The sequence below is a fragment of the Oculina patagonica genome, chromosome 3 (genome assembly GCF_052425735.1).
Source record: "Oculina patagonica isolate OP01 chromosome 3, crgOcupat, whole genome shotgun sequence".
Classification (NCBI taxonomy): Eukaryota; Metazoa; Cnidaria; class Anthozoa; order Scleractinia; family Oculinidae; genus Oculina; species Oculina patagonica.
In genome coordinates, this window is record NC_135760.1 from 577212 (window position 1) to 601402 (window position 24191).

Here is a 24191-nt window from a genome sequence, read left to right on the forward strand (position 1 = left end):
GGTTAAATTTTTGAGCTGCACTATAACAGCTGTAAATAGCTAACTTTTCACCTTGGTTCGAGTTTACAAATTCAAATTTACCAACAATCAAATCCGAGTATCTACGAACTTGAACAGTGCCTCGAAGTGCCTTTAACACCAAACGATTTCTCAGCCGTAAAAGGAAGAAACAAGATTGTGAATTTATTATCTTAATAGATTAGGATTATACTGTAAAATCTATACTAAGCCTTTCTTATCTTTTAATGAAGAGGGTTGTCAATGAGTCAAGCTAGAACTTGAATATAATAAATATCACGACACGAGACATATTATGTAATTCGTTTTATTTGTACAACCATTGCTTAAAACACCTCTTTGTCAGTTGACTTAAATGGTTAACAGTTTTCTTTAAAGTATACATTTTCTGAAAACTTAAGGTCATTGCTTACATTGCACATCCTTAATTGGAATCCTGGAATTGAATGCCATTAGGGGAACTGATTCGCGATTTTAAGCAGGGTAAATGCTGGTGACGTCAGATCCATCTGCCGCGTTTGATCTTGACAGGAAGATAAGTATCTGTGAGAAACACAAAGGAAATGGAAGAAAGAGCTTGAATCTCTGCCTTGTGTCCCAAGGACAACATGGTCCGAATCTGAAAGTGCAAATGGAATTTAATTAAATTAATTAAACGATCGGCATCAGATACGGCATCATCATATTTTAAAATTTAAACTAAGAGATGAGATACGAGTTGAGTTTTATAGAGTCTTATAAGAATCTGTTATCAGGGCTGTAATGGCAAGCTTGCAAGCGTGCTTAATTTTGCTTGTTAAATGTCATTCATAATGCGTTTAAAATTACTTCTGAAAACAGTAGAATGCTGACTCAAAGAAGTTTCAAACAAATGTTGGACTAAACTATTTGATAGGCTCAGTGCCTCGAGTGCTGGTTTCAGCGTTGCATTCACTAACAAGTGATTATTAGCTAATCATATTCTTGGTCGTCCAAGCTAAATTTAACGCAAGTTTTTGAGTCGTTAAATACCTCTTGTTCCCAGGCTCCCTGTGATTTGATGTATGCTCTTTCAAGAAGTTCACGAGCCTTGCACTTGTCTCGGTCGGTCAGCGGTATCAGTTTGTCATGCGAAATGGAGAGCCTGAAATAAGACAAAAAGCCTTTGAAAGTTTCAATTAACAACTAGGAATAAAGCTACACTACGTGCTCAAATTGCTCAATTAATTATTATTTGCAAGGGCCTATTTAAAGCAGTCGCAAGTGCGGGAAATTTCGCTCCAGTTGAAGTTTCAAAACCGGCCGGATTTTGGTTTTGAAAAAGTCGCATCAGTTTGTCAAGTTTTCTGAAAATTGCTTGACGTTTACGGCATTTTATGGTCTATAGTCTCATCGAATCAATGATCGCGCGAGAATATTCTCAGTTCTTGTATAATACTACCTATCTCCAACGCTTTCTATTTTTTATGCCTAAGAGAGCGTTTAGAAGACATCAATGTTTCACGGGCTCAACGGAGTATGCACAACAGCAGACTGAGATGATTTAGTAGTTCTTGTGATAATACCTATTGATGTCGCTAGGCAACACACCAAGCCACTTTATTACAGGAACTGTCAAACTGTGTGCGTCAAACGACAGGGCCTGTAGGACAAAGAGGCATTCGTTACTTTCCGATCGATCATGACCCATTCTCGTCCCCATAGCCCTTTCGTTTCTCTTAGCCGGCTTGGCACGAGAAAACGGAGGGCTCTGGGGACATAGGACTTTTGAATTAATTCGAAATTTTTTGATGTTTGGAACAAAGAATTCCTAAACGGAAGTCGAAAACGTAACGACTCTCTCATACATTCTTTTGAAACGTCATGACTGCATACATGAAGACCGAAAGTCCTTGAATCTAGGACTGGAAATCCTATGTCCCCAGAGCCCTTTGTTTCCTCGTGCCAAGGCTCAGCCGGCTAAGAGAAACGAAAGGGCTGTGAGGACGAGAATGATCCTGACCCTCATAACCTTATTAATAAAAGCTCAATCTAAAGCTATAAATCTGCAGTCTGAACAAAAGTTGTTGAGGTGACCTACCTTAGAACCAAACTTGTACACACTAAGGATCTCGATACCTGCAAATAAGAAAGGAATAACCATTGACATCACATGGGGAGGGGGGTGTTCTTTGCGAAAAAAGCAAAGAACAGAACAAAGAACAAAGGGAACAGTAACATTGAAACGGATTGCACCAAGCCTTGTTTCGCAATTTTGTTAGGACACAAGTTTCACAATACATATTTTAAAACGATTCTTTACTTGGCCAATAATTTTGGCAACAATACAATACAATACAATGCAATTTTATTGTCCATACGTGGGACAAGGTCTCCCTCAATGTCCGAGCCAGAGGCTCATGTATAAAACGTAGGACTAAAATTAAAATAGACTTAAGTATATGCTATTAAAACTATAAAAAATTTATCCCACCCATTAAAAAAAGAATGAAAAACAAGAACAATACTAATCGCCGTGCAAGAAAATTGAAAGAAAAGGCGATACAACAACAAAGTCATTCGTATTTTGGCTGAGCACTTTCTTAAGGTCAGGGTAAAGAAGGAGAAAGTTCTCAGTTACCATGTGGGTCGGCATCCATTAAGGCTAGGATTGGTATTTGAAGAGTGCACCACAGTCGACGGACCATCATACGGGTATTTACATCCGGGAAGCCTTTACCCTGAGGGTCAAAATCATGACAGTTTACACACAAGATTTAGGAAAAGAAATTAAAAAGGGTAAAAGAGTATTCTCATGTAGTGTAACGCTATGGTCTGTATATCGGGATTGTAGAAAGAATAAAGCCGTTGTCTATTCAGCGAGTGATGATGACGATGATGACAACGACGATGATGATGATGATGAAATAATTTATATAGCGCCAAATCCACTAATTAACCATGGCGCTTTACAGTAAAAATATTAAAAAATAACATAAGGATGAAAAAAGAACGAACTTACAGTGATAACAATACACGGATGTAGCTTCTGTAATACATTGTCATCCATTAGTCTCTGAAAGGATGCCTCTTTTTCAACAACTAACACAAACTTTGCATCTGAATGTATATCTGGTCAATGTCAAGAACAAACAACCCGTAAATCATCAACGACAATATTTACAACTTTTTGGCGAACTGAAATTGTTACATGATGAATTCTCATGCATTTAGTTAAATGAAGATAAAAGATTTCCGGAAAGTTCATCCGAGATACCTTCTCAATATTGTGAGCAGTATACTGACTTTCATCTGGTACTGTTTGTTATGCTGTACAATGTGGGTCTTACTGTGGATGTAACTTTAGTGTATGACCATTTAAATGAAAGTAAGCAATTGAGCAGTACTTTCTAAATCACTTTACGAGCTAATTGTCTACAAGGATACCGTATATTCCCTGCACGTGCGAGGACACCATTGTACCCTGGGGGTCAATAAGTCAAACGTTAGCAAAATAACTTAGATACATGGGAAAGAGTTATCTTATTAAAGGGACTGTTTTATGGCCGGCTTAGTTTAATCTATTTTATTACGATTTGCCAATGACACTCGCTATGAAACTTTGTGTTAGCGAAGAAATTACTTCAGAAATCTATGGATTAAAATGACAAAACCATACCTTTATTACAAACAAATATGTCTACCGGGCGTTATAATTAAAAGTTACATACAAACTAGTCTCCTTCGCAGCCGTTTTGGGGGATGTCAAGCACATACAAACGAGATTAACTTTGAAACTGTTCAACCTAAAGTTTTTTAAATATCCACATCGCAATCCGTTTTAATCTTCCTTGTATTTGCCGTTTTATTGAAATATTCCTTCACTGTTTCATTTAAATGGTTATTTTTATATTTCACTCAATTTGATGGCCATTTTCTTTGGCCAAAATTTGGCTAAAGTCCGTGACACAAGTTCTAAATTGGTTCTCCTGCCTGCTTGGAAGAAGCTTAAGGCCTAACAACAAACATGAACAAACAAACAAAAAAGACTGCAAACCGAGGTTTTATCCTTGCAGTCCACGTAAGTTCCATCGTGTTCCTTGTATCTCAAGTCTCCAGCAATGCAACCTAAAGATGAAGACCCGTAGTGTCAGTGTAACTACTATAGTAAGACCTGAAATTCGAAACAGCACATTTCATAGCGGAGCTCCACAGCGGCCCGAAGGGCCGCAGAGTGGAGCCCCATACCCATAGAAAATTCACAAAAATAGGAAAACCATGAACTTGAGTTTTCGTGGTCATCGTGGCTAGCGGCATGGCTCGCGGGCGCGTACGTACGTACGGTGTCGCGCACTTCAGAAATAGATAAACCCTCACCTATTTGTTACTGGGCATCCACGTTATGATCTATTGACAGCTGTCAGTACAAGGTATCCGCTGACCAGTATCACGTGATCATATCGCGGGCTCAGGTGTATAACTCATCGAGGTAACGCGTTTTTAGGTAGGAACGTCATGTATGGGGAACTATTATGTCCCCAATATATAATTAGCACTATACTCTAGTGTCTTGATGTACTCTATTTCCTTGGTTTACTCTAGTGTCTTGATGTACTCTATATACTCTACTCGCTTGATGTACTCTGGTTGCTTTATGTACTCTAATTGCTTGATGTACTCTAGGTGCTTGATATACTCTGGTTGCCTTATGTACTCTGGTTGCTTTATGTACTCTGGTTGCTTTATGTACTCTACTCGCTTTATGTACTCTAGGTGCTTAATGTACTCTGGTTGCTTTATGTACTCTGGTTGCTTTATGTACTCTAGTTGCTTGATGTACTCTAGGTGCTTGATATACTCTGGTTGCCTTATGTACTCTGGTTGCTTTATGTACTCTAGGTGCTTGATATACTCTGGTTGCTTTATGTACTCTGGTTGCTTTATGTACTCTACTCGCTTTATGTACTCTAGGTGCTTGATGTACTCTGGTTGCTTTATGTACTCTACTCGCTTGATGTACTCTGGTTGCTTTATGTGCTCTGGTTGCTTTATGTACTCTACTCGCTTGATTTACTCTACTCGCTTGATGTACTCTAGGTGCTTGATGTACTCTACTTGCTTGATGTACTCTACTCGCTTGATGTACTCTAGTTGCTTGATGTACTCTACTTGCTTCATGTACTCTGCGCGCTTCATGTACTCCAGTTGCTTCATTTACTCTACTTGCTTGATATACTCTGATTGCTTTATGCACTCTAGTTGCTTTATGTACTCTAGGTGCTTGATATACTCTGGTTGCTTTATGTACTCTACTCGCTTTATGTACTCTAGGTGCTTGATGTACTCTGGTTGCTTTATGTACTCTAGCTGCTTGATGTACTCTGGTTGCTTTATGTACTCTAGCTGCTTGATATACTCTGGTTGCTTTATGTACTCTAGGTGCTTGATATACTCTGGTTGCTTTATGTACTCTACTCGCTTTATGTACTCTAGGTGCTTGATGTACTCTGGTTGCTTTATGTACTCTAGCTGCTTGATATACTCTGGTTGCTCTATGTACTCTAGTTGCTTGATATACTCTGATTGCTCTATGTACTCTAGTTGCTTTATGTACTCTACTCACTTTATGTACTCTAGGTGCTTTATGTACTCTAGGTGCTTGATGTGCTCTACTCGCTTGATGTACTCTTGGTGCTTGATGTACTCTACTCGCTTGATGTACTCTAGTTGCTTGATGTACTCTACTTGCTTCATGTACTCTGCGCGCTTCATGTACTCCGGTTGCTTCATTTACTCTACTTGCTTGATATACTCTGATTGCTTTATGCACTCTAGTTGCTTTATGTACTCTAGGTGCTTGATATACTCTGGTTGCTTTATGTACTCTACTCGCTTTATGTACTCTAGGTGCTTTATGTACTCTAGGTGCTTGATGTGCTCTACTCGCTTGATGTACTCTTGGTGCTTGATGTACTCTACTCGCTTGATGTACTCTAGTTGCTTAATGTACTCTACTTGCTTCATGTACTCTGCGCGCTTGATGTACTCTGGTTGCTTCATGTACTCTACTTGCTTGATATACTCTGATTGCTTTATGTACTCTATGAACTCTAGTTGCTTTATGTACTCTACTTGCTTGATATACTCTGGTTGCTTTATGTACTCTACTCGCTTTATGTACTCTAGGTGCTTGATATACTCTGGTTGCTTGATATACTCTTGTTGCTTTATGTACTCTACTCGCTTGATGTACTCTAGGTGCTTCATGTACTCTACGCGCTTGATGTACTCTGGTTGCTTTATGTACTCTAGTTGCTATTGTACTCTACTTGCTTCATGTACTCTACGCGCTTGATGTACTCTGGTTGCTTCATGTACTCTACTTGCTTGATATACTCTGATTGCTTTATGTACTCTAGTTGCTTTATGTACTCTACTTGCTTGATATACTCTGGTTGCTTTATGTACTCTACTCGCTTTATGTACTCTAGGTGCTTGATGTACTCTGGTTGCTTTATGTACTCTAGTTGCTTGATGTACTCTGGTTGCTTTATGTACTCTAGTTGCTTGATGTACTCTGGTTGCTTTATGTACTCTAGTTGCTTGATGTACTCTGGTTGCTTTATGTACTCTAGTTGCTTGATGTACTCTGGTTGCTTTATGTACTCTAGGTGCTTGATGTACTCTGGTTGCTTTATGTACTCTAGTTGCTTTATGTACTCTGGTTGCTTGATGTACACTAGTTGCTTTATGTACTCTAGTTGCTTTATGTACTCTGGTTGCTTAATGTACTCTAGTTGCTTGATATACTCTGGTTGCTTCATGTACTCTACTTGCTTTATGTACTCTAGTTGCTTGATGCACTCTGGTTGCTTTTATGTACTCTACTCGCTTCATGTACTCTAGGTGCTTTACGAACGCGAATTTTAGAAATTCGCGTTAATTTACGTCGCGTTCACTTTTGTTAGCGTTTATTTCCGCAGCGTTAATTAAATCGAGCGTTTATATCCACTACCTTCATTTCCATTATTTTGCCCCCAATTTCTCGATACAGTCCCACGTTCTTGACTCCTCTTAAAAAGGTCTCCCTCCTCTCACTCGCGTTAATTTCCTTTATTGGAAAGTATTTTTTTCCTTCAATTGGCGTTAATTTAATCGCGTTAATTTTAAATAACTTAAATAACACAAGCGATAATCTTCTATACATGTAATAAACAAATATTCCTTGAGCACGCGTTGAATACAAGATAATAGGTAGCCAGTGCCATTAGAAGAAGTAGAACATTTCTTTTTCCTCCATTAACGAACAGAATACAAAAAACTTATTTGTCAATCGCAAGAGTCTCATAGCTTGCAGATGCAGACGTTTTTCTGCTGTCGCTAAAGAGGTTTTCCTCGGTCATGATGTTGTCTGAGAAGATTGTCTCAATGTTAACTAAAGCAAATCGTTGAAATGGATAATTTTGCTCTTGGTGTTTGAAGATTTTGAAACACATTTCAAAATAAATATTAACGCTATAAAAACATGACGTTTCGGCGACGACATGTCACCATTATCAAATATAAATTTTACATGGTACAGAACGATATTTATAGAAAAGAAAGGTAAAACTAAATTACAATAAATGAGGCGCGGAAAACAGAAAAATGTGCATAACTAAGTAAACAGTTTCGCTGGAATGGAGTCCTTTTGAGTGTTCAGGAATGGTTTCTACTTCCTAATTAAGGTGGCTCGATCGGATTTTTGAGTGACGATACCTTTCAACTTTGAGCAACTTGTATGTCACCGTGAACAATCTGACTGAAAATCAATCAATATAGCTGTACTAAAGAAAGATGAAAGTTTTGAATGAGATAAGTTTCATCGAAATCGGAGTAACCATAGCAACAAAATGATGTCACCACCCATTTTACACGAGACCGATTTTCTTGTAATAGAGGGATAATTTTGAAAAAAGGCTTCTAAATCTTGGACTTGACATAGTTTTCTCAAGGTCTGCGAAATTTGAAGAATTTCTATGAGAGGGTTTTCGAGAAAATTTTGGATGAAGTTTTCAGGTGCTAAAATACAACAAAAACAAAGCAGTCTTAAAGCATTATTGAGAAAACGTCCACAAGGCCCGATCAAGCAACATTTTGGCCTTAAGTGAATCTTGTACTATCCAATTACCTTGGGAGAAAATCTCAGAGAAATCGTTTCATTTGATTTCTTGAAACATCGGCTTGAATATGAACTGGTATGAAGTGTTATTTCGCTCTTTTATCGAAAAAGGGCCTTCGCTTACTAAAATGATCGCAAAATAAAAAGCGCTCGATAGAATTTTAGCTATATTGATTGATTTTCAGTCAGATTGTTCACGGTGACATACAAGTTGCTCAAAGTTGAAAGGTATCGTCACTCAAAAATCCGATCGAGCCACCTTAAGAGCATCTCGTAAATTAGGCACTCAAACTTTTCGCGGCATTTCTTTCAGATGGCAAATTGGCTGGGAAGGTCGAGCAGCTTTTAAATGTGTTGTTCTTGAAGGTGTTTACCAATTACGGAGTATCTGTGCTCCTCGATGCGCAGGTGAAGGTGGCGGCTCGTGTAGCCAATATAATTCGCATCGCACGAATTACATTTAAATTCATATACTACACTTTGTTGGTTTACTAGAGAGGGCTTTGTTTCCGTGAACTTCAAATCTTCAGAGATTTTCTTGCTTGTGAAGACTGGTGTTATTTCACGATCTATTTTCTTTCCAGGGTCACACAGTTCTCTTCGTACGTAGTCACCCGATTTTTGATCTTTGAATGGCAAGGTGATGCATACAGGGCTGTCCGCTGGGGCAATACAGCTTTCGTTCTGGTCTTGAGAGGAATAAAATCTGTTAAGGACAGTCAATCACTTTCCCGGGATATTTCAGTTTCAGGAATGTGGTCTTTAGTTCCCTACATTCTTATGCGAAGAGATCCGGCGAGGAAGACAGGCGTCCTTTGTTGGTCTTTTTCCTGTAGACAGATGTGTTAAGGCGGTTATCGGTCCTAATGATTACCATGCCTACAAAGGATAACATGTTGTTGACTGCCGTTTCCATTGTGAATTGGATTGCTGGGTGCGCGTCATTCAAGATTGTTACGAGATCAGTTGCAGAGGGAAGGTCAGGTACTAGTGCGTGTCATCGACGTATCTCTTGTAGAATTTGGGAGTTTTGTTTTCACGTGCTAGTTTCTCTTCAATGGAGCACATAAAGGTGTTTGCCATTAATGGTCCCAATGGTGATCCCATGGCAATGCCGTCTATTTGTTCGTACAAATCGCCGTTAAACTGAAAATGTTGATCATTTGTAGCAATTGTAAGCGGCACGATAAGGTCACCTTCACTGATGTAAAGATTATGTGTGTTATTAAACCAGTTCCCATTGAATTGTATGTGTGCTGAGCGTGTTATCTGAAGATAACGTGTAAGTTGTTTTTCTACAGCGAAAGGACCATAGGCGTACGGGCAACGTTTGCCCAAAAATGCATAGTTGCCTAAATTTTTACGAAACAGTCGACAAGAAACGAGGGTCATACGATGCACTAACATACAAGCTAGCTTACAAATAAATGAATTCTTACATAGGAATCTATCATATACGAGCTTGTAAATAATGAGAACATTGTCCGTTTTTGTTCGTTCTAACTCAGTTTCCAAAAACAAATATTAAAAAAATAGAGGTGGCCCCGAAAAAGGAAGCGAAAGGGGACGAGAAACATTTTTTTTTTACTTGGCCTTACTCACACGTTATCGCCCCATCAGGTGCTGTGGAGGTAAGTTTTCAATCTGCGCAACGCACTGAATGATCATTCTGTAGCACACAATGTAGCAGGTTTCACTGCATGCCACGTAAGGAAACTTTGAAATTTAACAAATAGATAATTCTCTTGCATTGTCTATATCATTTCTGAAACAGTCATGTAGCCTAATCCGCGCACACGTCGAACCTCGCGCACATTTTCTGCTCGACTTTCAGAATCTCGCCGTCAATTTCTTTATCAGGCATTTCACTGTGACAGATATTTGCAGTACAGTGCCCAACAGTAAACAAAGTAAAGGTTAAAGTAGATAATATCTATCTCTTCGAAAAGAAAACTTCTTTAAAAACTGGCTGTGCTCAAATTTCTCTTGCTGCCTTCTCTTTCTCTGAGTGGCCCCAAATTTGGGGGGAGGGGGCTGCAACCCCCCTTCCTCCCTCGGCCCGTACGCCTAAGGAAATGACGTTTAGAACTTACATATTATTTTGGCGTCTTAATTAATGACCATTATGGAGTAAAAAACACTGTAAAACTGAACTAAACTGCGCTTATACATTTTCTTACCCTGTCAATTACCTTTGACAATATTTAACGCTGCCAACAGACTACCGTGAAATACTATCAAAGTTTGGAACGCGCAATGTATTTCTGTTTCACGTTTATGTTATGTAAAATTGAAGAAAGGTTCACCCTGTGAAAAGCATAAATCCTGAACGATAAAAACGAATGGCATTCTGTGGACCTGATTACATGAGCCGGGCTGGCCCGGCTAGCCGGGCTGGCTCGGTTTGCCGAGATCTCGGCACGTCTGTTAAACGCAACAAAAATCAACTTCGCGATTACATGACAACCGGGCCAGCCCGGTTAGCCGAGATCCCGGTATCGCGATGCCGGGATCTCGGCTAGCCGGGCTGAAAATTTTCCATGTAATCGCGTTAACCGGGCCAGCCCGGCTAAGCGGGCCAGCATTAAATTTCTCTTCCGAGCACAATATCCGACGAAAAAATCAATGCTACTCCTTCTAAATAGGATGTAGAGGTAACGTAACCCATCCAGCTGCATAAGTACAAAAAATTAACAACCAAATTGCCGGGAAAAGGTGATTAAGATCATTCGTGCTCTGATTATTCATGCTAAAACCGGGCTGAAAGTCATCTCGGCAAACCGGGCCAGCCCGGCTAACCGGGCTCATGTAATACCGAGCTGAAAGTCATCTCGGCAAACCGAGCCAGCCCGGCTCATGTAATCAGGCCCTGTGAAGTCAGCATTGGTGCGCAGAGAAATATTCTGTTTATATAATTATTTGTTAATTGAGATATTTTCTTCTTTTGGGGCATAAGAGCAAGATTTATGCAACCTGTCATATCATATTGTTTATTATTATTCAAACATCAGTTAAATACCAGAAAATCTTTAGCCTCCGTGGCCGGCGTTCAAAGGGGAAGGAGGAGGGGAGTTCGAGTACGATGCGCGAGGTGCGAGAAGAGAGCGCGAAGCGTTCTCACCTTGCACCTCGCGCATCGCGCAACGCACTCGAACTCCCCTCCTCCTTCGCCTTTAAACGCCGGCCACGGAGGCTAGGAAATCTTTCGCGCTAATTTTGTGACAAGTTTGCCCTGTTTCAATGCTGAATGAACCAAAGTAAATCGATATTTGGTTGAATATCTCCGTGCAACCATGTAATATCCTCTTCTTCTGTCACAGACGTCGGGGATGATTTTTTTTTAGATTTCCCAGTTAAAACTTGGGTCTCAAATGCTTTTCACGGGTTAACGTTTCTTCAATCAGGTATATATTGAAATTGCATGGTTTTGATACTTCGTCTGATCTACATCTAAAAAAGAATCCTCTGTAAATGAATTTTTTTAGCCTGGGAATGTTCTTGAAAATTTCGCCATTTGTAACTCCGCCTTTGTGAGATATCGACAATTTAGTGTTCTCTCTAAGAATGTAAGCTTGAATATTGCTTCTGGTCCGATCTCAAAAGCATGCAAACTCGCTCGAGAACCTCCTCTCCTTCCTATCAAGGTCTGCAAGGCTGGGAAACCATCCTTGAAGTTGGAGGACTTCCTAACCCGTGGTTACCCCTAGTTAAGATAAGATTTAAGTTGTTATGTCGGTTACGGTATACTGTGGTAGAACAACAAATTAGAATGGAATACCTTTTTTAAAAGGTAAAAGCGCTAGGGCGTTCAAACGAGAGATTTTATACACAACTAAAATAAACATCAAACTTGATGCCCTGTTATTAAGAAGTATAGGTTTAAAAATATGAAAGTCATAAACCCATCCCGAGAGCATTAGACCGGACTTATCTTCTGCTGATTCATGGGTACTTTGTAGTTTACAAGATCAATCAGTTCTAAAGCATAGTGTGTCTATAATGTTCCTGTCTTATCGTAAAACCTTATTCTCTAAGTGATTAAGCACACACATTTCACTTCACATGAATTCTTTTATTTAGAACATTTCTCTCTTGAACAAAATAAGGTAAGAAACTGTAACCTAGGAATACTTAAAACTGGAACTATATCAGATTCAACATTTCTAAAAGTTCACCACATTATGCAAAGCCAACCTGAAGTTAAAGTGCAAACTACCCTTCAATAAGACATGTAAGTCGGGAAAAGTGGTGAACCTTTGATAAAAATACAATTACCGTAATTACTCGAATAAGCGCCGCCCCCGAATAAGCGCCGCATTCGGGACAAAAAAGTTAATAAGCGCCGCCCCCGAATAAGCGCCGCAGTCCCGATGCGGTGCTTATTCGAGGATTTCCGTTAAGCTTAAAACAGCACTATAAAGCAACTCTAAAACAAACTTGGACATTTCTTACCATCAAAAGCGATGTTTTACAGTTCAAAGTGATTGTTATACCGCTCGCCTATTAGTTTTTCTATCCAACATTCTTACAATACGTAGTTCTGTAAATGTTATGAAGGCCACGAACTTTGCCAGGACAGCTAGTGCCAATTCTCTCCTCAACAAGAGACAAAGAATAACAATGAAAAGACGCTATATTCAGTTACTGTAAAAGATAAGATTCTTTGTGGCGTCCAAATTTTAAATAAGCGCCGCCCTCGAATAAGCGCCGCACTTGAAGCGCGAAAAATTTAATAAGCGCCGCGGCGCCTATTCGAGTAAATACGGTAGTAGTATAAAAAAATCCTATGAATTTGACATAATTGTAATAATATTAAGAAAAAAATATATGAATAAATAAAAAGATACAGCTTTTTACAATTTTCAATCAATGAAATTTTTCATGATAAACTCATCATTCAACGTTAAGTGTTTCCACTAAAATCACAATAACCAGGACGGTCACAAGCTAAGAATTTTGCACAAGAAATCACTTAAATTCGTTGTCACATTGTCTGCCAAAGAAAATACTCAAAGTAACTAAATTGCATAATGCGACGTGCAAGCAAGACAAAGATTTGATTTTTGTTCATTTTGAATATCATTTACAATCTGACAGAGCAAATCAGATCGAGTAAAGCCAGAAGAAGGATATGAAAACGGTAGAAAGTAATAAGGGAAGGGTAGGGGAAAAGCAGTGGTTAACAATTCTCGGCAATAGAGCCAAAGACGGGGCGAGTAGAGTACATCAGGCAACCAGAGTACATGAAGCGACTAGAGTATATCAAGCACTTAGAGTACATCAAGCGAGTAGAGTACATCAAGCAACTAGAGTACATCAAGCACCTAGAGTACATCAAGCGAGTAGAGTACATGAAGCACCTAGAGTACATCAAGCACCTAGAGTACATCAAGCGAGTAGAGTACATCGAGCATGTAGAGTATATCAAGCACCTAGAGTACATGAAGCAACTAGAGTACATCAAACGACCAGAGTATATCAAGCACCTAGAGTACATTAAGCAACCAGAGTACATAAAGCAATCAGAGTATATCAAGCACCTAGAGTACATCAAGCAACCAGAGTATATCAAGCACCTAGAGTACGTCAAGCACCTAGAGTACATGAAGCAACTGGAGTACACAAAGCACCAACAGTACATCAAGCACCCAGAGTACATGAAGCAACTAGAGTACATCAAGCACCTAGAACACATGAAGCAACCAGAGTACATCAAGCAAGTAGAGTACATCAAGCACCCAAGGTACATGAAGCACCCAGAGTACACAAAGCACCTAGAGTACATCAAGCAACTAGAGTACATCAAGCAACTAGAGTACATGAAGCAACTAGAGTACATCAAGCACCTAGAGTACATCAAGCGAGTAGAGTACATCAAGCAAGTAGAGTATATCAAGCGAGTAGAGTATATCAAGCAAGTAGAGTATATCAAGCACCTAGAGTACATCAAGCACCTAGAGTACATCAAGCACCTAGAGTACATCAAGCACCTAGAGTATATCAAGCACCTAGAGTACATCAAGCACCTAGAGTACATCAAGCACCTAGAGTACATCAAGCGAGTAGAGTATATCAAGCAAGTAGAGTATATCAAGCACCTAGAGTACATCAAGCACCTAGAGTACATCAAGCACCTAGAGTACATCAAGCACCTAGAGTACATCAAGCGAGTAGAGTACATCAAGCAAGTAGAGTATATCAAGCACCTAGAGTACATCAAGCGAGTAGAGTATATCAAGCAAGTAGAGTATATCAAGCACCTAGAGTACATCAAGCACCTAGAGTACATCAAGCACCTAGAGTACATCAAGCACCTAGAGTACATCAAGCGAGTAGAGTACATCAAGCAAGTAGAGTACATCAAGCACCTAGAGTACATCAAGCGAGTAGAGTATATCAAGCAAGTAGAGTATATCAAGCACCTAGAGTACATCAAGCACCTAGAGTACATCAAGCACCTAGAGTACATCAAGCACCTAGAAAACATCAAGCGAGTAGAGTACACAAAGCAACTAGAGTACAACAAGCACCCAGAATACATAAAGCAACTAGAGTACATCAAGCACCTAGAGTACATCAAGCGAGCTCGAGTAGAGTACATCAAGCAAGTAGAGTACATCAAGCACCTAGAGTACATCAAGCGAGTAGAGTACATAAAGCAAGTAGAGTATATCAAGCAACTAGAGTACATCAAACACCTAGAGTACATCAAGCGAGTAGAGTAAATCAAGCAACTAGAGTACATCAAACACCTAGAGTACATCAAGCGAGTAGAGTACATCAAGCACCCAGAGTACATGAAGCACCTAGAGTACATCAAGCGAGTAGAGTACATCAAGCACCTAGAGTACATCAAGCACCTAGAGTACATCAAGCGAGTAGAGTAAATCAAGCAACTAGAGTACATCAAACACCTAGAGTACATGAAGCACCTAGAGTACATCAAGCGAGTAGAGTAAATCAAGCAACTAGAGTACATCAAGCACCTAGAGTACATCAAGCGAGTAGAGTAAATCAAGCAACTAGAGTACATCAAGCACCCAGAGTACATCAAGCGAGTAGAGTACATGAAGCACCTAGAGTACATCAAGCGAGTAGAGTACATCAAGCACCTAGAGTACATCAAGCACCTAGAGTACATCAAGCGAGTAGAGTAAATCAAGCAACTAGAGTACATCAAGCACCCAGAGTACATCAAGCGAGTAGAGTACATCAAGCACCTAGAGTACATCAAGCGAGTAGAGTACATCAAGCACCTAGAGTACATCAAGCACCTAGAGTACATCAAGCGAGTAGAGTAAATCAAGCAACTAGAGTACATCAAACACCTAGAGTACATGAAGCACCTAGAGTACATCAAGCGAGTAGAGTACATCAAGCACCTAGAGTACATCAAGCACCTAGAGTACATCAAGCACCCAGAGTACATCAAGCGAGTAGAGTACATCAAGCACCTAGAGTACATCAAGCGAGTAGAGTACATCAAGCACCTAGAGTACATCAAGCACCTAGAGTACATCAAGCGAGTAGAGTAAATCAAGCAACTAGAGTACATCAAACACCTAGAGTACATGAAGCACCTAGAGTACATCAAGCACCTAGAGTACATCAAGCGAGTAGAGTAAATCAAGCAACTAGAGTACATCAAGCACCCAGAGTACATCAAGCGAGTAGAGTACATCAAGCACCTAGAGTACATCAAGCGAGTAGAGTACATCAAGCACCTAGAGTACATCAAGCACCTAGAGTACATCAAGCGAGTAGAGTAAATCAAGCAACTAGAGTACATCAAACACCTAGAGTACATGAAGCACCTAGAGTACATCAAGCGAGTAGAGTACATCAAGCACCTAGAGTACATCAAGCACCTAGAGTACATCAAGCGAGTAGAGTAAATGAAGCAACTAGAGTACATCAAACACCTAGAGTACATGAAGCACCTAGAGTACATCAAGCGAGTAGAGTAAATCAAGCAACTAGAGTACATCAAGCACCTAGAGTACATCAAGCGAGTAGAGTAAATCAAGCAACTAAAGTACATCAAACACCTAGAGTACATGAAGCACCTAGAGTACATCAAGCGAGTAGAGTACATGAAGCATTTAGAGTACATGAAGCACCTAGAGTACATCAAGCGAGTAGAGTACATCAAGCGAGTAGAGTACATCAAGCGAGTAGAGTACATCAAGCAACCAGAGTACATCAAGCAAGTAGAGTACATCAAGCACCAAGAGTACATCAAGCACCTAGAGTACATCAAGCGAGTAGAGTAAATCAAGCAACTAGAGTACATCAAACACCTAGAGTACATGAAGCACCTAGAGTACATCAAGCGAGTAGAGTACATCAAGCGAGTAGAGTACATCAAGCGAGTAGAGTACATCAAGCACCTAGAGTACATCAAGCACCTAGAGTACATCAAGCGAGTAGAGTAAATCAAGCAACTAGAGTACATCAAACACCTAGAGTACATGAAGCACCTAGAGTACATCAAGCGAGTAGAGTACATCAAGCGAGTAGAGTACATGAAGCAACCAGAGTACATCAAGCGAGTAGAGTACATGAAGCAACCAGAGTACATCAAGCGAGTAGAGTACATGAAGCAACTAGAGTACATCAAGCACCTAGAGTACATCAAGCGAGTAGAGTACATGAAGCAACTGGAGTACATGAAGCAAGTAGAGTACATCAAGCGAGTAGAGTACATGAAGCAACTGGAGTACATGAAGCAACTAGAGTACATCAAGCAAGTAGAGTACATCAAGCGAGTAGAGTACATCAAGCGAGTAGAGTACATAAAGCAACTGGAGTACATGAAGCAACCAGAGTACATGAAACAACTAGAGTACATCAAGCGAGTAGAGTACATGAAGCACCTAGAGTACATCAAGCACCTAGAGTACACAAAGCACCTAGAGTACATAAGCGAGTAGAGTACATCAAGCACCCAGAGTACATCAAGCACCTAGAGTACATAAGCGAGTAGAGTACATGAAGCAACCAGAGTACATCAAGCACCTAGAGTACATCAAGCAAGTAGAGTACATCAAGCAACTAGAGTACATCAAGCAAGTAGAGTACATCAAGCACCTAGAGTACATGAAGCACCTAGAGTACATAAAGCAACCAGAGTACATCAAGCAACCAGAGTACATGAAGCAACCAGAGTACATCAAGCACCTAGAGTACATCAAGCGAGTAGAGTACATCAAGCACCTAGAGTACATGAAGCACCTAGAGTACATAAAGCAACCAGAGTACATCAAGCAACCAGAGTACATGAAGCAACCAGAGTACATCAAGCGAGTAGAGTACAACAAGCGAGTAGAGTACATGAAGCAACCAGAGTACATCAAGCAAGTAGAGTACAACAAGCAGGTAGAGTACATGAAGCAACCAGAGTACATCAAGCGAGTAGAGTACATGAAGCAACCAGAGTACGTCAAGGACCTAGAGTAGAGTAGAGGAGAGTACATCAAGAGTATAGTGCTAATTATATATTGGGGACATAATAGTTCCCCATACATAACGTCCCTACCCGTTTTTATAAAGTTGACCGCTGACCGAAAAATGGTTTTTTTTTTTTTCTATTGGATTGCGGGCTCATTAACTATATTTTATGCCTACGGTCAGTGACTTCAGATATTTAAATAAAGGGCAAAGTAAATTACTGGGGAGCTCCGCTTTTAGGCTTGGCTAAATCTATTTAATAATCCTAAGCTGAAAAACGAGAAAGTTTCAAATAACAATTTTATCTTACTCCCCAAAATCCCCTTCAACGTTATTCAAACCTGATTAACGGAAGTTAAAATGACTAAGATGTCTTACCTTTAGAAGCAGCAAGCTGAAAATTGAAGGAATCAAAAAATATTTTGTCAGAATGTCTTGGGTCACTAACGAGTTTACACACATGTAAAAAGTTATCTGTTTACTTCTTATTATTTTATCGATTGAAATTGTTTGTAAATGGTTGTAATTATAATAGGAGTTTTCAGTGGCACATCCACAGAGTGGCGGTTCATATCATCCACTGTTTTCAGGATGGATCGAATTGGAATTTAGAAGCGTTGTTTTTGTGCACGTGGAGGGAGGACGGAAAACTGGACAACCGAGAGAAAAACCCTCGGAGCAAGGACGAGAACCAACGACAAACTCGAGCCACATATGAAGCCGGGTCCGAGATTCCAACCTGGCCACATTGGTGGGAGGCGAACGCTCTCACCAGTGCGCCATCCCCGCTCCCCGAGTGACCAAATCAGTTTTCGATTGAGTGTCGTTAAGCCAAAACCAAAGTTATCACTCTGGTGAAAAACAAAGGACAAAGACAATCCACTTAACCAATCAATACTCGAAGCAAATACACGTAGCCAGCACAAAGCGCGGAAAAACGTGCGCGAAAGTGTCGCGACTGGTTTTGGTTTTACATTGGTTGAAAAAGAGGCGCTTTATAGGCGCGGGGTTTTAAACCAATTACTAAGCTTAGTAATGCAAAACCAAACCAAGGCGCGAATTACTTTCGGCACTCAAGTGAAATTCGCTCTTAAGAGCAGATTGATGTATCAAGTGTTTGCATGCAAGAAGAAATTGCACAACCGGGAGAAAGAATTTCCAGTTATCAAGAAACTTACCACATGTAAACAGTATCTTGGTACTTTTAACATACATGCAAGATTGTCAATAATCGAATCCACTACACCCTGATTTCCAAAAAATGGCACATCAGAATAATAAATGTCCCTGAAGATAAGACAAAAAATCACAACGATCTATCAGGATTTGTCAGTCTGTGCGGAATAATTGAGCGCGTAATGAAAGCAAGAAAGGCGGTTTAAATTTTATCCTCAGACTGCCACAGACTCAAGGGACTCCCATATGAAAGGGGCGGGGATGCTTGTCGTCTCGCTTAGGGGTGTAAATTTCGGATTTTTGGTCTTACTTAGGGTGTTACGGGTAAAACGCCAATATGTTTAGCCGTCAAGATCTTGTTTAGGGTTGCTCACGAAGAAATATAGAAATAATAATTTTTATCTTCAGTATTTTGGTATCTTTTATTAGGGGTCTTCAAAAGCTCGAGCCACAGCACCCCCTCCCCCAGGATTAGAAACCACGGAAAGCTGTTTCAGTCGGCCTAATTGGACTTTATCCGCATCTGCAACCTCGTTCCCAGGGCTTTTCCCTTGGTGATTTGGAACGGGCGGGAAAAGCCTTGGGAACGAGGTTGCCGCATCTGGGCCCGGTTGCATAAAGCAACCTAAACTGAAAGGGACTGTGTCACGGCTTAGTTAAGTAGCTTTAAGTTTATTTTATTTTTGCCCAATACTCGCTATGCAACTTCACGTTTGCAAAGAAATAACTCCTATGGATCTGAATGACAAAACTGTAACTTTATTACAACCAGATGTGTCTAAAATGTGTCTCCCGGGCGTTATAGTTTAAAGTTACAATCAAACGAGATTAACTTAGATAAACTCAGTTAAGCCTTACAGTAGTGCAAAAACCCATATGGCAATCCGTTTCAATCTTCTTAACTTTTGGCCATCCGTACCTTCTTTTGTATTTGCTGTGTTGTTGGAATGTTCCTTCACTGTTTTAAGGAACTATTTTTTAATTTCTTCGAATTTAATGTCTATTTCCCAAGCCCAACATTTAATCCATCTTCGGCTGTTTTATCCATTATAGTGTGAAAAGGGGACCTTCACGAACACCGGGAATGGTTGCAGAAAATGATCCCAATTTACGTTAAGTTGCTTAATGCAACCGGGCCTTGGGCTGGGTCTTATAAATGGTTTTCCCCCAAATGTTCAAGCAACAAACATGAGCTAACATGTGCCAGAATAAAAGAATAACAACAAAAATTAATTGTTTATTTGACTAACCGTTTTGTTGCATATGTATCTTGCTGAAGGAGTCTGTAACAAAATGCTATGATCCGTAATGTTGCAGCTAAACCAGAAAATAACAGTTTTTGACGGGTCAAGAGGTGCTAAATCCATTCAGCGTGAAGCAAAAAAAAAAAAAGCACGAGTGGAAAAATGGCTGCGCAAAATCTAGGGGATAGATGTGCGTCTATCCCCCAGATTCCCAGGGGGGGGGGGGGGTGTACTCAAAAAAGTTTTATACGGGGATGCTCCACCCCGAGCTCTAACCCCTTACCCATTTATATACCATTTTGACAGAAATTGTACCCCTTTTGTATACCACAACGTTTTCTTGTCATTTTTAGGTAGCGCTTAAAATAATACAACCACAAATTGCATCTGTTCGAAATATTTTAATAAAAGGCCCTTTAAAAAACCTAAATGACAGATCTCCATACCCTTTCGTATACCTAAACTTGTGAAATCCCTTCCCTTTGATACACCTGAAGCCTGAAAAAGGTACCCCTTTTGGGTGGCGCCTCCCGTATAGGCCATTTTTGGGAGTACCCCTCCCCCCCCTTCCCGGGCCCAGATTTTGCGCAGCCATTTTTTCACAAGGGCTTTATTTCACTTCATGCTTAATGGACTAAGAAAAAGGAAAGACTGCTTCTGCCTAGTAGATATCATATCCCTGTAAAAAAATTAGCACTTTCTTACAAACCCCCACCCTCTCCTTGGACTGAACTGATGAGAGTGCTACTTTATTGAAGCGCTGAAGAATTCCTTTATATTCCTTACCAAACTTTCCAATTGATGCTGTGGAATCAAATCTGTGTTCTGTTTTGTTGATGTTATCAATCATTTCAATTCCAACTGCACTGTTGAACCTGTAAGAACAATAAAGCACAACTTCTGTGATATAATAAACCAAAAATAACAAAATATAGTACAGGATAGCTACACTTACAGCCTGCATTGCTGCAGTGCAGGCATTTTTGGTGGGTAATACTTGAATTAAATGCTCTTAAACTTATATCTGACGCCCTTGTCCATTTTTCCATGCACCTCAACCCCCAAAATACTCAGTCATGCAAAATATACCTGGACTTTTTTTGGCACACTTACAGCTTTCAGTATACACTGTGCATATGCAAAAATAGTTAATCTAAAACTCCTAAAACCACAGCATAACAGACAGGTGTATTTGCATGGGACAAGTAGATTTTCCTATCACAGGCAAGTAACTTTTCCTGCTGACTCAGATAATGAACAAGGGCCCTTGCTGGGTTATAATTATGCCGATAATGGTTGTTCTCTCATTCTTACACCTTGGACTGTTAAAGAAAAGCAAAAAATTATTATTTATTTCTTCTGTTGCCATGACTAATTCACCTTTGGTGTGATGTATTAATGCACTGTTTTCTAACCTTGTGTTTTTCCAAGAATTTCTGCAGTTGTATTTCAGAGATGGTGGCTTTTCTTCTGAGAGATCCTGAACAATTTTCAAAACAACTTCTTCCAATTTAGTGATTACTTCATCTCTGTAAAAAGAAATAGGACCCCGATTCATTTGCATGGTTGGGTCCATTAGTATATAACATATATTTCACAACGTGCACGCATTTTATATTCAATTCTATGCATCAACAGGGCTGCTTCCAGAGCAGAGAAGACAAAAATTCTCTGTCTTTTCTCTGACTAGAAGAAAAAATTACAAAACCTAACAAAGCTGACCAGAGGAAAAACGTACATTACTTAATTTTGAAAACAGTTTTGATTGACCACCCAAGACAGTCGTTATTATCAACAACACTTATCAAAACCTGTAGCAACTTGAATAAAGTTTCTTCACTTTTTCCTGACTTGGACATAAATTTTCCTGACCTTACAAAAAATAGGCCTTATCACGGTTTTCGACGCCATCTTGACGAGTAGGCGAAGCAGGTAGAAATTACAGTGTTTGTATGGGAATCCGACGGCAAATATCTTCTATTCTATTTGCCGTCGGATTCCCATAAAAACACTGTAATTTCGACCCGCTTTGCCTACTCGTCAAGATGGCGTCGAAAACCGTGATAAGGACTATTACCTATCACTTAATGTGGTCACCATGATCAAATCACGTCGAGGCCGTTCACATAATTTAAAGCCAAATTTAACCTAGTTATTTCGCTAGTTATCTTAGATTTTGGGAGAGAAAGTGTTCAGGAAATAAATTTTCGCGGAAGCATTTAACATTTCATTTCTAGACAAAGACTTCTGTAAGTTATAATGTCTGTTACTCTTTGAATGACATCTAGATAATTTTGTCGCTGGAACATAAAGCTATCTGAAGATAAAGCATAAACGAGCTATTTGTTTTATCTAAGACAATTATCAGTATTAGAAAGCTTATAAGATGGCTTTAAAAACACGTTGTCCCCCTTTTTGCGACTACATTTTTACCCAATCAAGCGTTTGAAGCTAACTCGGTTGAGCTTTTGAAATTTCTGAAAACTTACAGTACTTTCAGTGAAACGTTTTCTTTATGTAAAAATTCACCTGGATAGCATCTTAGGCCTCACAATATTATCCTCGTCTGATTCTTTATTCAGTTGATGGAATCCCTCTATTCTGTACAGGGACTGCAGTTGTATTTTGAGTTCATTGATGCAACGCCAAAACTCTGTGTTCAAGTTAGCCGCCATCTTGAGAACGTAATATTCCCACAATGCAATGCAAACATAACGATGGTTTTCAGGTCACCCCGGTCAACCCGCGATCAACGAAAAGGGCAAGCTTGAAAGAGGGTCCTGAAGGGGGGGTACCAAATCCCATTTCCCAGCCCAAATTTTGCCCAAATCCCATTTCCCAGCCTATTTTTTGTCTAAATCCCAGTCCTAGCAGTGAAATTCCCAGTGCGCGGAAAATCTGGTCTCAAGCACATTATATCTGTGTGGTTTTTTTATTGTCCTAAATGTAGTACACTCCCTGAACTTTCCCTTCGGTGCCCTATATAGGGATTGAACCCAGGCGCAGGAAGAGCGAGTCCAGAGCTACTTGCACTGGAATTCAAATTTTAGAGCCGTTATTTTTCTTAGATTATAGTACTGGCCCTGAAGAAGACTAGCTCTGCTAGTTGAAATATTGGCCAATAAATCTTGCCTTCCTGCTGTTGTACCAGCCTTGCAATCAATCTGGTTATATAAACCATATTCCACAGCAGCTTTGGACACGCACGCGCACAGATGATAAATTCAAAAATTTAGTATTTGTGGATTTAGTACCTATTCTTTTAATTACGGCTTAAGACAAAGGTTACAATATTTTTTCTTGCAGATCGCGCGCTTTAGTCGCATAGTTGAATTTTTCATTTTAGCAAACTATTTTTACCCTAACGCACACGTTACATGTAAGAAACGCCACACGTCTCTGTCCTTTTTCATTGGTTTGTTTTTAAAAGCATGCACATGCAAGTTATCCTGGACTTTCTTTTCGCACCTGGGTCGCAGAAGGGATAGTTTACGGACTGGACTACCCAAAGTCATGTTCTGCTAGTTATTATCATTTGTCTTGTAGAGAATAATAGAAATTTTTTGTAGCTTTAACTAAAGCTATCAAGTTTTTATCCCATACCTACCACTACCCTGACTGACACAACTTGCTGTCACTACTGTAAGTATTCCATTTGTGCCGATCCACAGTCATAGCTGTTCCGCTGAGTAACTTCTTCACTTACACAAAAATTGATCGAAACTTGATGGACACTCGTGCAGTGCGGTCGTTTTGTTTTCAGCGTTTTAACTATTCAGTGCCGGACTTTAAGAACATAACATTATAGAGCGCAAAATATGCTGGTTTAGTCATGTACTGACACGCTTCCCATTCCCATTTTTTTTCTAAATCCCAGTCCCAGTGACCCAAATCCCATTTTCCCAGTGAAAATATACGCAAATCCCAGTCAAAATGGGCAAATCCCAGTTCCCATTTTACCCCTTCAGGACCCTCTTGAAAGCTGCAGTTGAGACAAACTCATTTCACACACCTTTAATTTTCACGAATTTCTTTACTTGCAAGTGGGTTAAACATATGTTTTTCCCCTCTCCCCTCTCCCTTTCCCATTACCCAATGTTTTTTCTGTGGGGTTTGCAATTTACCCGGGGTTGTTTTCATATAATACGACAACAATGAAATGGAGGAGAGGGGTTGGGGGTTGA

General features: G+C 39.9%; 1 protein-coding gene across 1 annotated transcript; it reads right to left on the minus strand.

The window, feature by feature from the left end:
• Window positions 1-486: 486 nt before the first annotated feature.
• On the minus strand, window positions 487-22682 carry LOC144646023 (meiotic recombination protein SPO11-like). Its single transcript, XM_078505541.1, has 14 exons — window positions 22537-22682; window positions 21423-21536; window positions 20794-20882; window positions 20014-20080; window positions 18766-18874; window positions 17966-17981; window positions 4034-4104; window positions 3424-3460; window positions 2999-3108; window positions 2618-2717; window positions 2078-2115; window positions 1563-1639; window positions 1030-1141; window positions 487-637 (listed from the first exon to the last, which is right to left on the minus strand). The coding sequence occupies exons 1-14, from the start codon at window positions 22680-22682 to the stop codon at window positions 518-520; spliced, it is 1206 nt and encodes a 401-aa protein (XP_078361667.1). The 3' UTR covers window positions 487-517.
• Window positions 22683-24191: the final 1509 nt, after the last annotated feature.